Source organism: Colius striatus, chromosome Z (genome assembly GCF_028858725.1).
Source record: "Colius striatus isolate bColStr4 chromosome Z, bColStr4.1.hap1, whole genome shotgun sequence".
NCBI classification, from domain to species: domain Eukaryota; kingdom Metazoa; phylum Chordata; class Aves; order Coliiformes; family Coliidae; genus Colius; species Colius striatus.
The window spans coordinates 83961109-83978590 of NC_084790.1; the positions used below are offsets into that span (position 1 = coordinate 83961109).

General features: G+C 46.4%; 1 protein-coding gene across 1 annotated transcript in view; it reads right to left on the reverse strand.

The window, feature by feature from the left end:
* Positions 1–4102: 4102 nt before the first annotated feature.
* LOXHD1 (lipoxygenase homology PLAT domains 1) overlaps positions 4103–17482 on the reverse strand; it is a 153605-nt gene continuing 140225 nt past the window's right edge. Inside the window, exons 37-40 of the mRNA XM_062018863.1 lie at positions 10668–10838; positions 9493–9631; positions 7904–8065; positions 4103–4583 (exon numbers count right to left, since the gene is read on the reverse strand). Of these exons, the coding sequence (XP_061874847.1) occupies positions 4103–4583; positions 7904–8065; positions 9493–9631; positions 10668–10838 (953 nt within the window). The remainder of the gene's footprint in view (positions 4584–7903; positions 8066–9492; positions 9632–10667; positions 10839–17482) is intronic.

The following is a 17482-nucleotide window of genomic DNA, read 5'->3' on the forward strand; positions in this document are numbered from 1 at the left end:
TTGATATGGGTGAATAACATCATTCCCCAGGAAATAAGTGTTCTCTATAAAATGAGCTACCTTGAAACTGTTAATTCAATCAGTAATAAGTAGCAGCTACAGTACTAACATGGTGTACTAAGGGTTCCTCTGACCCACTGCCTACTAAAACAGAAATCTCTTATCCTGATTGAAACTGTATGAAATACATTTGCAGTTCCAATGTTCATATTATTCTGTAAATATAGATTTCTGTGTTGCTGTACCCTCACAGTTTGGCATCATCACCTTGAGGGCACAGGAAACACCTTCACATTTCTCCACTTGGTCAAGAACATGTTGGTTTTAGCATCTTCATGCATATCCAGCCCTTGGATATGCTTTGTCAAGGTTGCCCTCCTGGGAGGCAGTGAGGTTGCTGACCCTGCACCTGCAAACTCCCTCTTGGCTTTTTTTAAGGCAGCATTGCCTGTAAGTCAGCACAGCTTTTGTTTTGAACATGTTGGTCCAGGGGTGTCAGGTGGTTTTGTCAGCAGCTCACGTGTTTCCAATCCCGTCTCTCACCTATGCTGTGAGTTGGTGACCCCAAAGTTTTTTGATTGCTGCTTCAAAGGCACCTCTATCCATGGCTGTATCTACCTGCCACAAGTGATTACTCTCAGGTGTGGGCACATCTCACATGCAAGAGAAGGATTTCTTCTTCCCCCATGCAGATGTGTTGTCTGGATCGTCACTCTCCAGGGCTGGAATCATGGAGCAGTAATGGTCCCACCCGTATCTCAGTGAGTGTGCTCAGGGGCTGGCACGGGTTAAGCTACTGCCATGCTTTAACCATGTAAAACCAGTGGCTGCTGACTGGAGGCGACAGGAAAAGCCAGGACTACAGCATTTTAATAGGAAAAATCCCGTTCCACTGCAACAAGAGAGAGGGTTTTTTTCATAATCCTTGTAGACTGGGATGGGAAGGAAAGCACAGACATCAAAAGCCTGACTCTTGTGTTGCTTTGCTTTGACACTGCACGAGCCCAGGAAAAGCAAATGCTCTGAACTATACTGGTGGGACCTCCTGGCAGTTCAGGGACCTGAGACTGCGGTCATTTAGCACTGGCTGGGTGCTAGGTGTCCACCAAGTCATTCTATCACTCCCCCTCCTAAACTGGACAAGGGAGAGAGAAATATAACAGGAGATCACTTGGAAATTAGTGTCACGGACAAAACCAATTCAACGGGGAGAGAGAAGTGTTTGGTTTATTAATGAACCATCAGAACAAGGTGATGAGAAATAAAACGGAATCATAAAACACCTCCCCCCACCCCTCCCTCTGCCCAGGACTGTCCTTCCTTCCCCCCAGCAGCGCAGGGGATGGGGGACGGGGGTTACGGTCAGTTCATCACAGATGGACTTTGCCGCTGCTGCTGCTCAGGGGGAGGCCTCCTCACACTTCCCACTGCTGCACTGTGGGGTCCCTCCCACGGGACACAGTCCCTCACCAACTGCTCCAGCGTGGCTCCTTCCCACGGGCTGCAGCTCCTCACACCCTGCCCCAGCACGGGGCCTGTCACGGGGCAGCTCCTCACACCCTGCCCCAGCGTGGGTCACCCACAGGAGAACAGTCCTTCAGGGACAGGCTGCTCCAGCCTGGGGCCCTCACGGCGTCACAAGCCCTGACAGCAACCCTGCTCTGGCCTGGGCTCCTCTCTCCCCACGGGCTCCCAGGCCCTGCCAGGAGCTCGCTCCAGGGTGAGCTTCCCACGCAGTCACAGCCTCCTTCAGGCACCCACCCGCTGCGGCCTGGGCTCCTCCACGGGCTGCCCGTGGGTCTCTGCTCCTCATGGCCTCCATGGGCTGCAGGGGCACAGCTGCCTCACCATGGGCTGCAGCACAGGGCACAGGGGAATCTCTCTGCCAGGGCCTGAGCACCCTCCTCCCCTCCTTCTCCACTCACCTTGGTGTGTGTGGAGATGTTTTCACAGTCTCACTCCCTGTTGCTGCTGCAGTTCAGCAACTTCTTCCCCTTCTCCAAGACGTTATTCCCAGAGGGGTTACCTCAGTCACTAACTGGCCAGGCCTGGGTCAGCTGTGGGTCCAGCTTAGACTTGCCTGGCATGAGCCCTGTCAGCTACAGGGGAAGCTTCTGGCAGCTCTTTGTTTAAAGAAGCCACACCTGTAGCCCTCCTGCTAACAAACGCTGGCCCAGGCAAAACCACTACAGTTCCATCCCAGCAGGTTCCCAACGATGCACCACACTGGCTGACCCCACTTGTAGCCCTCTTGAGGCTTATTCTGCTCTTCTTGCACAGTCCCAGGCCACAGTTCAATCCTTTCTCAGACGTTTTTAGCCCCAATCTCTAGTGAGGAGGGAGAACACAGCCACTAAGGGCTGCTGTCATTATTCCCAACTCTGAGTAGTTTATCATTCATGAGATTGATTACTGGGCTCATTTAAACAACTTGCCCAGCTCTAAAACCATCAGTTACCACAGAGGTTTCTAAAATGAATTAGTCTCAGCTATTATTTGTGAGCTGGCACAGACAGGCCTGAATAAACTCAAGTCTCTTGGTTGTCTGCTGTGGCAAATAAGGACGCAGTACTTCCCTGACAGGGCTTTTTTTGGGATGCAGCAGCTTTCACATATCCAGAAACAATCGACAGAACATGCAGTGTGGCCCTAACTCCTGTCTCAGCATCAGTAGCCTTTGCTAGGACTTCCTTTGCCCATGACCAGGCAGGGATTCAGAGGTGGGACAGTGCTACCTTGTGACCAGGCACATCCAGGTCATGCCCCAACCCAGAGACTGATGGCGTGGGTGGGCTCAGTGGGCTTAACCCACTCTTCACCTGTTTGATCCCTGTTTGCATGAAATGCTTGTTTAAAACCAGCTTCTGGGAGGAGAAACGACCTCTCCTAGGACACAAGTGGGCCAGGAGAAAAGTCTTTTTCCCATGGTTGACTCAGACACTCCTCTTTCTGCTCGGAAGCATTTGCCCTGCTGCTTTGCTCCCTGGGGAGGGAGAGAGAGCTCCCAAAGTAATGATTTGTAAACAGCTTTTCTTGCTGGTACCTGTAGAGATGCAAGTAGCTGGGAAGAGCTTATACAGGACTACTGGCCCTTACTGCAGCTGGGAGATCCCTTCTCCACAGAAAAAAAATCAACATGGCAATCCTTATTAAAAGCAAAAAATTGAAATGAGTGGCAGCTGCGCTGAGACAGAGTTGGTATTCAGGCCATATAGGGTGAGATTATCCTGAGACAGCTTTGAGTGCAGTTACCAAAACTTCCTTGCAGTGGAATTAATTATCTGGTAGGTATTTTGCTCTGGCTGCTGTAACTGTGAATCTCAGCTCTGGGCAGACCCAGATGAATTCAGCCTGAGAGCTGGGTCTGGCTTGGAGGGGAGGAGGAGGAAAAGCCCACACATGGAAAATATCACAGAGTTCCCAGTCCTTGAGGCCTGGATGGGTTCTTCCCAGCCTCCCTGGGCAGGAAGACCTGCCTTGCCCATGATGTTCCATGTAGTGCCTTCTGGAGGTGTGCAGCCTGTGTGTATGAACATGCAGTGTCCACAGTAGCCAAATCTCCAGGCTCTTTTTTCTTAAATATATTGTCTCAACACTCTTTTCCTCTTCACTCCTCTAAAATGACACCCCATCAATGGTGCAGGCCAGCAAGCTTTCCCAGCCCTGGCAGGGCAAAGCATCGAAAGCAAAAGATCTCTGGAGATATTTAAAGCCATGGAGCTGAGGTGCTGAGGGCCATGGGTTAGTGGTGGGCTTGGCAGGGTGAGGGAGGGCTGGGACTCGATGAGCTTAAAGGTCTTTTCTAACCAAAATGATTCTATGGCATCTGAACTGTTAAGGCATAGTTTATGGCTCTGGTAATTGTGGCTTTTAATCATAAATAGGCAAGAAATGTATTTATTTCATTCGCAATTTTACATGTGCTTTAAAAAAACTCCCAGTATTGCTTTTACAAAATGTTAACCCAGGAAGCACACCTTGCTGCTAAAAATCCCACGGTATAAAAGGCAGCATCTTAAAATGCAAAATGCAGTATAAAACAAGATAATGGGAACAATGCACATGCAGAAGGGACTGAAACCTTCCTACAGTCCTGCACCCCTCAATACCTGGGAAAAAGCTCCCTCCAGATTAACCCATCGCCCCGGTTCTCATCCAGCCACTTCCCGCAGGGAAATATGGTGGTCACGCCAGTCGCCGAGTTGGTGATCTCCACTCTCTCCACCAGCCAGCCCGGTGCCAGGCCGCTGTTGTCGTGCTCAATGCGGACTTTTTTAAGCTCCCCCATGTCCAGAGTTTCCAGATAAAACCTGCTGGTTTTACCCCGCTCAAAGAGGTTCCTGAACTTCTGCTTCAGCGCGCGCTTTCCCGAATCCCCGTTCAACCCAAAGATGGTGATGAACACATTGGCATCAGTTCCTGCGCCCTTCTCAAAGCCTGTGACCACAATGGTCTCGTATTTGACTGGCACCAAGCTCCGTGCTTTGCTGGCAAAGCTCTCTGTGACCTTGGCACACTCAAAGACTTTGTAGTCCCGTCTCTTGTAACGCAGAGGGATTTTCACGTTGCACCTGAAAAAGTATCTGGTGAAGGAAAATCAGCAGCATGTTAATGGTTAATGTTGGTTCAACAAGGACAAGTGCAGAGTCCTGCACCTGGGAAGGAGCAACCCCATGCACCAGGACAGGCTGAGGATTGACCTGCTGGAGAGCAGCTCTGCAGAGAGAGACCTGGGAGTGCTGGTTGACAATAAACTAACCATGAGCCAGCAAGGTGCCCTCGTGGGCAAAAAACAAATGGCATGCTGGGGGCATCAAGAAGAGTGTGGGCAGCAGGTCGAGGGAAGTCCTGCTCCCCCTGTGCTCTGCCCTGGTGAGGCCTCATCTGGAGCCCTGTGTCCAGTTCTGGGCTCCCCAGCTCAAGAGGGACAGGGAACTGCTGGAGAGAGGCCAGCACAGAGCCATGAAGATGATCAGGGGACTGGAACATCTTCCTTATGAGGAAAGGCTGTGGGACCTGGGGCTGTTTAGTCTGCAGAAGACTGAGGGGGACCTCAATAATATTAGTATCAATATCAATATCAATATCAATATCTAAATGGAGGGTGTCAGGAGGTTGAGGCATCCCTTTTTACTCTTGCATCTAGTGATAGGACAAAGGGTAATGGGATGAAGCTGGAACACAAAAAGTTCTATTTAAACATAAGAAAAACCTCTTTCAGTGTGAGGTGAGGGAGCCCTGGCACAGGCTGCCCAGGGAGGATGTGGATGTCTCCTTCTCTGCCTGGACACGTTCTTATGCGACCTGATCTAGGTGAACCTACCTCTGCAGGGGGGTTGGACTAGATGATCTCTAAAAGTCCCTTCCAACCCCTACCATTCTATGATTCTATGATCCTATGATAATGATGTGGCTGGCCCCTTGACTAGGCAAATGTCATGAACTGGGCATGCTATTATATTGCCCAATATGAATTCTGTTTCTGTACTTTTCCATGTATATGCTAGCAGTGTAGATTCTCTCTAGAAAGGCAGCTGTGACTGAACAGCATAACTGCAACTGGTAAACCCAACATCTTGCAAGGCAGTCAGAGGCACCCTGCACACAGGAAGGCTACTGTAGGGCACTTATCACCTCTTTTGCCTGTGGAGTGGCATGACCTTTTACAGCCCAAGAGACAGGACAAATGGCCAGCCCTTCAGGTAATGCAGCCCAGAACTGCTGAGTACAACTGGTCTGAGAAGAGGGACATCAGCAATCATCCTCACTGATGATGCAGTTAAGGTTCGGTTAGCAACTAGGAAAAAGGGAACGGGAAAGATGGGAACAGAAGCAGGTTTAAATCCCCTCCCATTTCCCCTTTAGATCATTCAGCCAATCCTCAGCAAGCAGAAACAAAGAGGCATCTAGCACAGAAATGATAGGTACCAGATGCTGAAAGCCCTTGGCTGGGCAGTGCTACCTCTGGTGATGTGCAGGGAGCACATCATCACACATCTGTAAATCACAGCGTACCTGGCGCCCAGCCAGGCACTGAAGCACTCTGCTTTTAATGATGTATTTCATTTCCAGTGATGCAGATCATTTTGAAATGAGTTTTTTCCGCTCTCCCCACCCCCACCTTCCTCCTGCCTTTGCCAAACTGCAGCAGGTTCTCCTGGAGGGACTGTAGCTGGATTGCAGGGCATAAAATAAACATCTGGGGGAAGGGTTGCTGCAGTTCCAGCGGTATTGTGCCTCTTAAGTACTTTAAAAGCTTTTGACATTTTCTGCAGCTCTGGAAAAGAAAAAAGCTTTGTAAATGAAAAATCCTAGTGGGAGCAAAATTTTAGGCTCAGGGACAAAAAAACTGCACGAGAGTGAGGTGGAGGTGTTGACTGATGCTGCAGTTGTATTTCCTGGCTTATATAGATCATGGTCTGGAGTTACAATGGAGCATGGCAGTCTTCAGGAGGGGCAAGAGGAAAGAAAAAATAAATGACCATTCTAGCCCTGGGATTTCCAAGAAAAAACCTTCTAAATTCAGCCCTTTCACATAGGAAGATCTACAACTAAAAGGCAGAAATCCTGGTATAATTCCAAAATATTGCTGCAGCAATCTCAGAACTTAATTTGATCTTTGTCTCGGCTACGTGGGTTTTCTTTGATGTTTGGGGTTGGGAGATCTGAAGCTTGCTCTCACCATGCAACCTGCTCCAGTTGATTGTTGGCACAGCAAGTGGCACTGTGAAGTGCTGCATACGCAGAGCCAGAGCCCTGCTTCAGTGAGCTGTGGGCTTTGCCAGTATTCCCTGGCTGTCCTCTTTAATTTAAAACATCTTTAAAAACAATGGGGCTTTATCAGAACATCCTTGGCCCCTTCAAACCATGCTATTTCAGCAGTTTTAGCATGCTCCCAATGACTTCAGTGGATGGATTTGATTGCACAGCTGGACTTTAAGGGTTCCAGGTTTTTCCTCACCAGGAGAAAAGAACATGTTTTAGTATGTAATTGACTGAGCTTTCATTCAGCAAATAGTATTGTGTCTCTTCTGCTGGCTGATTAATTTCCTAAGAGAGACTCTTAGCTTGTGAAAAAAACCAAACAAACCACTCAAGGATTTCTTCTTAAACACTCAATTGTCTCAGTTGGAATAAACTCCTACGGTTAAGTTCTTTAGCAGCAACGGAAATATCATGGAGAAGGAAAGAAATCCCCAATTAATATTGCAAATATTTACTCTAATTATCAGTTTGTTCTGCGGATGGATGATCTTCTCCAGTTCCTGCATTGTCCCTGGGCTATCTGCTCCCTGAGCTGTGGACATCACCCGTTCCTAAGACAGGGCTCAGACCTGATGTGCTCAGGGCACTTCAGACATGTCCATTTTTTTGGTCATGGAAGATCTAAGTCACATTCAAATCATAGCACCTGACTGCACCTTTTCCAGTGATCTTTCTAGACCACATCAGAAGATGTCTCATCCAAACTGGTCTGAATGGGAGGTTCAGGTTTTTTCCTGCTCTCAACATTTTTTCCTAGGAGCTCTTCTTACAAGGATTACCTAAAGGCAGACTGTGCAAAGTATCCTACAAATCCCTCAATTTCACTCAGACCAAGTATTTTTCACAGGCTGAGACATTAATTTGTCACAGCTGCAAGATTCACCCAGGTCAACTTGTTCACAAACTTATCTGCACATGCAAATGCTCTCTCTAACAACTCAGAAATCTCACAAGCAAGTCAGGCAGGGACATTCTGTACTCGACACACTAAACAGCTTGTCCCCAGCTTTCAGAAAGAGATTAAGATTTGGTAAGATTTTCCATTATTGCTCAAGTCTGAAATGCTTCAAGAGGACACATGCAGAGCTGCTCAGCTTCCCCATAGCAGCTCCTTGCGGCTTAGAAGGCACTCACTTACTTGTTGCAAAGCTCCATCTCGGTTACTGTAATCTCTTGGACATGCCAGAAGACATCAGCTTTTGCAGATGACTTCTTCCCATCTTTTGGGCAGTGACCAACACAGATGGCTGCAATATCACCAACATTCTTTGAAGAAAACTCAAATGTGTCTGTTGATCCCCTACAGGAAACAGGGAGCAGCTTCAGTTAGTGTCTGGAAGGCTGGCAGTGACTTGTCTCATATGGACATTAAGTAATTTGCACATAGCTACAGAAGATAGAAGATAAGCCTTAATTTAAAGTCATTTGATTTAACCTACAATAATTCAACACAACGTATAATTTCCATATTTAAATTTAGCATTTTCTCTGATTAGGGGTGACACTTTATATCGCTGCCACTAGGGCTTTCCAGGATAAACTTGAGCTGTTCCACATACAAAATCAATTTACCTCATTACAGATAAAGCTAAAGAATGACTAATTTCCCTTCTGGCACTTATTCATTCATCCTTGACAGATACTGTATCTGTTACACATCTACCCACCATAGCTGTTTTAAATTTGCTAGTTCAGCTACCCTTCTTGAAGCTCATCTTCAAAACAGTTTAGGGAAACTCTTGGTCAGACCTTTGGCTGGCTCACTGTCTTGTCCCCTATCTGTGAGGTTCGTCTCCTTGGACAGGTCTTTATTCCAACCTGCCTCCAAGGATGGACTGTGACAAATGCTTTGAAGAGCAGTGTCTTTAACTCCACTTTAACTCCACTCCACCATCAGCTGAAGGTCAGTAGGAAGCTCCTCCCAATCTTCCATGTTTTGTGGGAAATCTCAGATATTTATACTAGAGTCCATATCAGCTCTAATTTCACCTTCCTCTAAGAAAGCTGCAAGAAAAACCTTTTCTCCTCACAAGGCAACAGAACATCATCTGTGTCCATGGCTTTGAAGAGGTTCCCACCTCTTAAAGGTAACCTGTGTCCTCGAACAAAAAATGTAGAAGGCCCATCTCACATCTGGAGCTCTTTGGTCCCACATGGGAGAAGGAACCTGTCTTCACCTTACATAGATGCATCTCCAGCTTGCCTGCACACGAGGCTGGTATTTGTCTTTCCTCATGTGACAGTGAGCTTTCAGCCAGGTTCATCTGGAAAGTCAAATCTGAGCAGCTCTGATAACATTTAGCCCCCAACTATTTCTGCTTTCTTTCTGATTCCAATTGCCAGTGAATTGCTGTAAAAGGAACTAAAACCACTCCCAGCTTCCTTTTGCTCCTCCTAGCTCAAAAATACACAGCCTTCCCAGGGGCTTTCCTGATGCCCATTTGTATGTACTAATACAAAAGGACACAGGCACATCCACATCCACACACACATCATCTACAATTCCTTTTTCCAAACACCTTTTTCTTATCATGTTAAAACCTGTTCATCAGGAACTACCTTTACGTCTTCTTTTCACTCCCAGTGAGAAACCATTATGGTTTTCAGAGGGAGAGAAATACCATGGCACAAACACAACTCTCTAAACCTTCTTAGAGAAGAGGTGGCATTTGTGTAAGACACATTGTTGGTGGGGATTTCCTCTAGCCCCCCATTCTCTCCCATTACCTTTCGAATCTCCTTTTCTTGGAGGAGTTTTCCATTAGGAATTCTTTTGAGCGGCCCAGCTTTCCTTCCAAGATGATCCAGATGTTTTCTTTTGTTTCTGCATCCTCTCTGTCGCTTGTTACTGTGACAATCTCGTAGACTTCAAAGCATAATTAACACACACATTAAACAGAAAAGGAAGAACAGATGGCCAGAAAGATCTCTTCATTTGGCTGTCACATTGCTTAAACACTCTCTTCCTAATATTTATCACAGCACATAAGAAAGCATTTGCAAAATCGGGATGGAACCACACTAAAATCTGTGGGACTTTGGACTTCTAAGTGCTTTGGATTACATGCAGGGACAGAATACATGAAAAATATGACTACTGCTTGATCTCCTAACAAGAGTAGAGGGAACTGCTCTCAAACAAGCTGTGTCTAGCTCTTTGCTGGGCTAAGCACTTTCTTTCTCATACAGCCCAAAAAACTACAGTCTTAGTTCCACTGTTCCTATCAGGGATAGTGAGGGGTATCTATTCCACAGGATCTGCTGAGACAGTCTGGTGGCATGTAAGTACTCAAACTGTCAATCAAAAGGCTGATTTTTGCAGGGGCAGGGTGAAATCACAGGAAAATAATGTGATTATTGACTCCGGGACTCTCCTGAAGAGTTCTTGAGATGCACTTTGCATATCATCAGTGTGGTTAAATAACTCTTTCTTGCCCACTTGCTCACCACAATAGACACCAGTGTAATTATCTTGGGTTCAGTGGAATTACCCAGAGCACACCACAGTTGTTGTGTTCAGCTAGGATACTTGATCTAGTAGCATGTTAAGGAAGACGCTGGAGCAACGTTACTTAGGAAGCTTTAGGTTTTGAGCTTATTTTCCACCTCAAACATACATACCCATTACTTCCAACCAGGTGTCCTTATGGCTTACTGTTGGATTGAACCACTAGAGATAGGCCTTTCTTAGGTTTCAACCTAGAAGATCTTCTTCCTCATAAACCATGATTTGGTTTTTTTCTTACTATAGCATTGCACTTTTGCACTAAAGAGCACCTTAAATAATCCAACCTTTAAAGCTTACAAATAGAAATGCCTGTTCCATGGGACCCACTTGTGGAGCACCTTGCAGGAGATGTGGTCTTACAGAGGTCCCTCAGTAATGCTAAGTCTAAACTTACCAGTCCGCTCCTTCAGTTCCAGGATGTCGTTATTGGCACAAGCCAGTTCCCGTATGAGCTGTCTATCATCTTCACTTTTAGCCAGCCAGCGATCACACTGGAAGCGAAAAGTCTTGTCCATGGCAGAGTCTGTCACATCAATGTATTCCAAGTGCCAACCTGGTGCAATTCCTACTGAGACAACAAAGCAAGGTTTGGCTGTTTTCACACAGCCTGGGTAAGGAGATGAGATATCTCCCCTTGGTAGCACCAGGCTGGTGGTAGAAATGTTCACTTGGTCACAAGTGAACATGATGTTCTGATACTAAAAACAATGTCAGTTTGCTCAAGACCATAATGTAATCCCCCTTCTAGACTCACGCCATGCTTTTGAGGGAGTTGCTGGCTTCGATCTTATATTAAGGATGTTGGAGCATGGTACTAGATAAGCTCGATTTCATCCTCTCTGGGCAATGGACCATCACATTTTCTTGCCCAGCACTTTTGCATGAAATGGGGCTTCTACAATACCAGTAGCAGCAGCAGTGAGCTGGAGAGCTGGGGCCAGTGTGCCCTCTGACATCATGCCAATGTAGGAACTGTCCCAGGAGGAAGCACTGTGGCTTAAGGACAACAAACCTCCCATGAAATCAGGGCCCTGCAGAATGGTTTGTTAGACCCAGAAACATGAAAATTCATGGAACTTCTATCACAGAAACTGCTTTTAAACTTCCATTTTAAGGGAAAAGTGAAGCTTCCAAGCCACAGAAATATACAAGTTAAACACTCCACCTAAACCCCAGCCCTTCACCACACATGACTGTAGCTATTAGGAAAGATCCATCAGTGTGTGTGTGGTTTATGTTGGTCCAGTAGGCACTGGTGTAAAGAGATTGGCTTCATATTTTTACTCCTCTCATCAGATACTTGTGCACATGGCCAAAATCCCCCTGAGCCTTGTGTCCTCTAAACTGAATGGTCCCAGCTCTCTCAGCCTCTCCTCATACAACAGATGCTCCAATTCCTTCATCATCTTTGTGGCCTTTCAATGGACTCTTATGTCCTGTTTCTCTTGAACTGGGGGGACAGTGCTGTGTGTCAATGACAAGGCCAGTGCAAAAAACAGGGGTGCAGCACTCAGACAGGGGAGTTGGATGTACCACCCAAACATGGAAGACCTTCTCCAGACTCCAGACTCCAGCAGCAGGACAAAGGGACCAGGCAGAGTTGTGGGCTGACATGAAGCACCCTTGCAGATCCTCACCAGCTCACTGTCTTCTGGGCAGATCTTACCAAGTTCCCTAGGGCTCCCATCCTGCTGTAACTTGAGCAACTTGCTCCTTGAGGCTGATTGGAAATTTATTCTACACATACTGGCAGTGTCAGCTGTTAATCTTTTTGGCAGGCTCATATCCATTTAACTTCAATGAACATCTCTGCAGTAAATTCAGAAGGCTGCTCTGCTTCCATCAAAACTTTAGTTAAAGTAGCACAAGATGAAAGAAAGAAAACACTCCATCCTTTTCCAGTGAGAGAGATCAATGACTGCAGGTCAGGATAGAATAAATTGGTGATCATAGTCCCACTGCCAGCAGTGAGCAGTACAACTGGGACAGGATCAGTGCTGAGCATTGGTATCAGACACTGCATATACCCTCCTTCCTCTTCAACCCAATTCCAGCACCCTCTCACCAGGAGAGCTGCAAACAAAAAGGGAGCTGCAGCTCACTTTCCAGCACAAGCTGGAGTTAAGGGCAAAGCAAGCACAGAATGCAGCTTTTCCTGATGTTCCCTGCAAAAGTTACCAGCTCTGGGCTATTTAAAGACCAAACTCTGGGCACTGTTAGGGGATTAACACTGAAAAGCAAACAGCAAGAGGTTGTCCATTAGAGCACAGGAATATCTCAAATCAAGGCTCTGACTGGTCACTCTTAGAAAAATGTTGCATCTGTTCCAAAACATCCTCCTGTACACTTTAAAGATAAAAAAATACTTCTCTTCCCTCTTGCTAGAACTAGTCTTTCCATTTTCCTGTTTTTCTTCCTGTTACTTATCAACTTAAGCAGATTAGGAGACCTGGAAGCTATAGAAGGATCCTATACTGCTTTGCATTTCACTCCAGGTGAATGCTGTATTGCCTGTGTTCCCAGCAGCACTTCATCCCACCCTGTCTGTGTTCCCTGTTGCCACATCAAAGGTTTCACTGCCACAGCATTAAGCCCCATTAAGCTAACGTGAAAATGAGAGGATTGTTTCAGTGCTGCAGAAACTGTTCTGCTTTACCAAACAAGGGATTGGTTTGTTGGTTTTTGTTTGTTTATTTGTTTCAGATGGGAAAAGATACATTTAATTTCTTTTTGCATTGATCTGGATAAAAAATGCAAAGCCCAGTAAGGCATGGGGTTCCCTCCACTGAACTGGCTCTGTGTGCTGAGGAGCACATCACTGGAAGGAGAAAAAACCCCTACTTTTAAGGTGTAGTGGTTTTGCCTGGGCCAGGTTTTGGAAGGAGGGGAGCTACAGGGGTGGCTTCTTTAAACAAAGAGCTGCCAGAAGCTTCCCCTGTAGCTGACAGGGCTCATGCCAGGCAAGTCTAAGCTGGACCCACAGCTGACCCAGGCCTGGTCAGTTAGTGACTGAGGTATCTCTTCTGGAAATAACGTCTTGGAGAAGGGGAAGAAGTTGCTGGGCCGTTGCTGAACTGCAGCAGCAACAGGGAGTGAGACTGTGAAAACATCTCCACACACACCAAAGTGAGTGGAGAAGGAGGGGAGGAGGGTGCTCAGGCCCTGGCAGAGAGATTCCCCTGTGCCCTGTGCTGCAGCCCATGGTGAGGCAGCTGTGCCCCTGCAGCCCATGGAGGGCCATGCATGGCTTTTGCAGAGCAATGGACTCAGAGATACAACAGCACTGGAGAAGCAACAGGAGAGGGAAACTACGCCTTATATGGGTGTAACCACAGAGGCATTAAATCCTCAGCACAAGCTGGTTTATGGAGTGGGGACCAGGAAAGAAGAGAGACAGAAAAGGGGTGGATGTTACAGGGTGGAAGGACTTTGCTAGGTACTGATCCCTGCTCACACAGCATGGCCACACAGGAGGAATCAGAGGATCTCTGCAGTAGTGGCTTATTAGACTCTTCCCTTTGTACTGTTGGATGAGGGATCCTAATCCACCATGAATCCACCACCAAAGCCACTTCATTACTCAACTTTTGGTACTTGCAGAAGAGTCAGAGCAGATCTGTTTGTATCCCACTGGCATGTCGACTAACAGTACCAGCAGCACAAGGGCTCAAGAGCAAAATTGACTGTGTGAATGCCTTGGAGAGTATTGTGGGCTTTTCTGCAGTCACCCAGTACAAACCAGGATCACTACACTTGTCTCCATTACTGCTTTGGGGTAGAAGGGAAGAAATAGTTCTATGTGAGCACTTTCTTCTTGGTTATGACTTTAAAGCAGTTTGGCCACTACTGTGCCTGTATCGCCATAACAAGTGTTCAATGTTTGTAACAAAAGGTACTTCACTCAGTGCCTGTTTTGCTGCCATTGAAATCCTGAGTAGCAAACCTGCCCTAATAAAACCCATGTCTGTGTCACGTAGGCTCCTTAATGGTCTGCAGCTGGAAGTGACATTTTCAATAGCGTGCAAAACATTTCAAGTGTAATTAGAGGAGGAGAAGAGCTTTGAGGAAAACAGAATCATTTTGCTTACTTGACTCTGGTAGTTGTATAATTCAGTGTCATGTAGGGAAATGTACTCGCTTCCCCAAGTGTCCTTATCGAAAAGAGCACTTATTTGTCTTATTTATCCTCTTTTCCAAAAGGGCCCAAGCTGATGACTGGGTGATACTGGGCAGAGACACTGTGTACTTCTGCAAGGTCTTTACAGGACCATCTTGCCTTTTTCTCAGGTAATGTTAAAAGTCTGTGCTTTCTTAATGCTGTTCAGACAGGTCGGATTATAAGCTCCTTGTCATACATTTCTGCAGTGATTAGTGCAATTGATTCTGATTTTAGAAGTAGTAGATGTTAACACAGAGAGTAACATTACTGCTTGTCATGCGTTTGTGTGGAGCAGTCTCTGGTAATGGAGAAGGGGCTGTTACAGCGATTCCTATAAGAAGTTGCTTGAAACTTTCCCCAGCTCTAAGTCAGACCCACCTCTGAGGCTGACCCAATTTGGCACCTCTGCAATCACTTTTTAAGAAAAAGAAGCCAGAAGAAGAGAGCTGTCCTCTCTGGGAGGCGGTGGAAGAAGTTGGATGAGACAGAAGTGATCACGAGGACCCCACGGTCAGTGAGAGAAGAGGGAAGGAGCTGTGCTGGAGCAGACTCCCCTGGACCCCGTGGTGAGACACAGACTGTCACCCTGCAGCCTGTGGAGGCTGACAGTGGAGCTGTTGGAGGACCCCCAGCCTGGGGTGATGGTGTCTGAAAGGCCTGTATCTCCATGGGGAGGTGGTGTGGGAGCAGAATGTGGCACAAGTTCTCTTGCTGTGGTGGAGACCCAGGTTGGAGGAGTTTATGAGGAGCTGCAGCCCTTGGGAAGGGCTCATGCTGGCGAGGTTCATGAGGGACTGTATCTATGAGAGAATAGGAAATTGTTCTGATGGAGGCAGAAACATGGTAGGAGGGGAAAAAAAAATGAGAATGCACCATGTCTGATGGGTTTACCACTCACCAGGCACCAGGTCTCTGACCTTGCTTTAGTGTTGACTATTCCTAGCAAAGGGAGAGCTGGTGAGATCAAATCTGTGCTGGCAGAACCACATCCAGAAGCTGATACAAATGTGTCCAAGTTAAACTGTCTACACAGTTTGCAGCATTGACTTCACTCACGATCCCTTGTCTGTCTGTAGCAGATCTTCTTTGGTTTGCTTTTGAAAGCAGTTGATGCCTGATCAAGGATAATAGCTGTCATTACTTGTGCTTACGTTCCCGCAGGAGTAAAAGGAAAATCCTGTTTGGGACATTGACTGCTCAGGAGCCAGTGAAGAACTGCTGTTGCTCAGCCATTCAGTCATCAACCAGCTCTGCTCAGCTCCCTAATTGCAATTAGCCTTTTTTTTTTCCTTTTTGCATTTTCTGAAACATAAAGTAATGATCATTGCAAAAGCAGTTCCTCAGCCTTGTGTCCTCTGACATTACTTATCCTCTGCCTGGTTAGACGACCATCCATTGCTAAACCCCACCAAATGAGACATCACTCAGAGAGCGGTGCAAGTTTTGGTAGCAGCATCAGGTCGTTAGAAATTAAGCGTTAATTGTGAGGTGTTGAAATCATTGCGCCTAGCTTTGCATCAGTACATCTCAAAACACTTTAGGAAGGTGAATAATTTTTATCCCTCATTTACATAATTGAAAATGAGGTACTGGGATGTGATTTACACAAGGTCATTCAGCAAGCCAGTGGCAGAACACAAAGAGATCCGTTTTGCCTATCTCTGCTTTAGGATCCTGTTAGTTCACACCACTGCATTTCTCATCAGAGCAGACAGGCAATGCAAAACCTCTCACAACCTTTGACAAAGCAAAAGCTTTAACACCTGAGAGAGTTTTAGAAAATAGGTCCCCTGCTCCCTCTCCTCTGTTGTCTACACAACTTGTTCAGTTCAGAATTTGACTCAGGTTAAAACCATCCATAAATTACTCTCAGACATTAAAACTCCCATATCTTACTAATCCTGTGAAAAACCACTTAACAGCTCAGAGTGAAGGTGTAACAGCTTCTTAGGTGATATTCTTGCAATTGAAGCGTATTTTGTGTTTTATTGAGGCATCCCTGATGCAACAGCAGTTAACAAGGGTGCAGGATAAATTGTCCCCAAAAGGAGCAAAGGATGCTTATAGTAAAGAGATCTAGAATTGATAATTCTACAGCTTTATCTCTCCTTTTGGGCTATTTCCACTCTGCAGTGAAGGGTTCTGCAGTTATAGGAGACTGGGAAGAACTGAATGACTGTGCAAGGTCGTCACTGAAGTCTTCACCTTCTCTCCAAGTCTACTGTCTTATTTGTGTGCATCTTTGGGCTTTTTTCCTAATTTACGTCAACTCTGGACTGTGAGATCTTTGCTGTGTTTCCTATTTGTGCTGTAATGCCTGTAGCACATCTTTGTGAGAGGACTGTTGAGCTTAATGAGGAACAAAACACCATTGATGAGCAAGAAAGGTGTGTGGCGTGTGAGGAGAGCTCTGAGCGTGGGTGCTTTTAGGAAGAGGAAATGGCCTCAGGTTGCTCCGATGGACATCTATATGTTGGAGATGAAGAAGAGCTTTTTCCCTGAGAGGGTTGTCAGACACTGTCCCAGGCTGCCCAGGGAAGTGAGGGAGTCTCCATCTCTGGACATGTAGCTGAGGTGCTGAGGGCCATGAGTTAGTGGTGGGCCTGGCAGCCTGAAGTGAGGGCTCAGATTCAATGACTTTTAAGACTTTTAAGCCTTTTAAAGGCTTTTCCAACCAACATGGTTTTATGATTCTACACTGCAGGCTCCTGAGGGGGTAAAGGCAGATTTGGGCAATTTGAAGGACTAAGAAGCCATGGCACAGTTACAGGTGTGCTACACAGGTCTGCAGGTTATGTGCCCATTTGTGCCTTGATTGAAGGCATCAGTCCATCCAGAAAGATGCAGGAGTTGATGGTGTTTTAGTCTGTACCGAGACATCAACAAAACAGAGTTGATTGTGTACTCTCCTCTCCTTGGGTAAGGTTTGTTTTTTACACATCTATTTCTTTTCCTCTCACTTTTTATTTGAAGCAGAAAGTATTCAACAAATCTGCCCCATGGATCAACAGAGGCAACAGCCAAGCTCTGACAAAAGAGGTTAGAAAAGC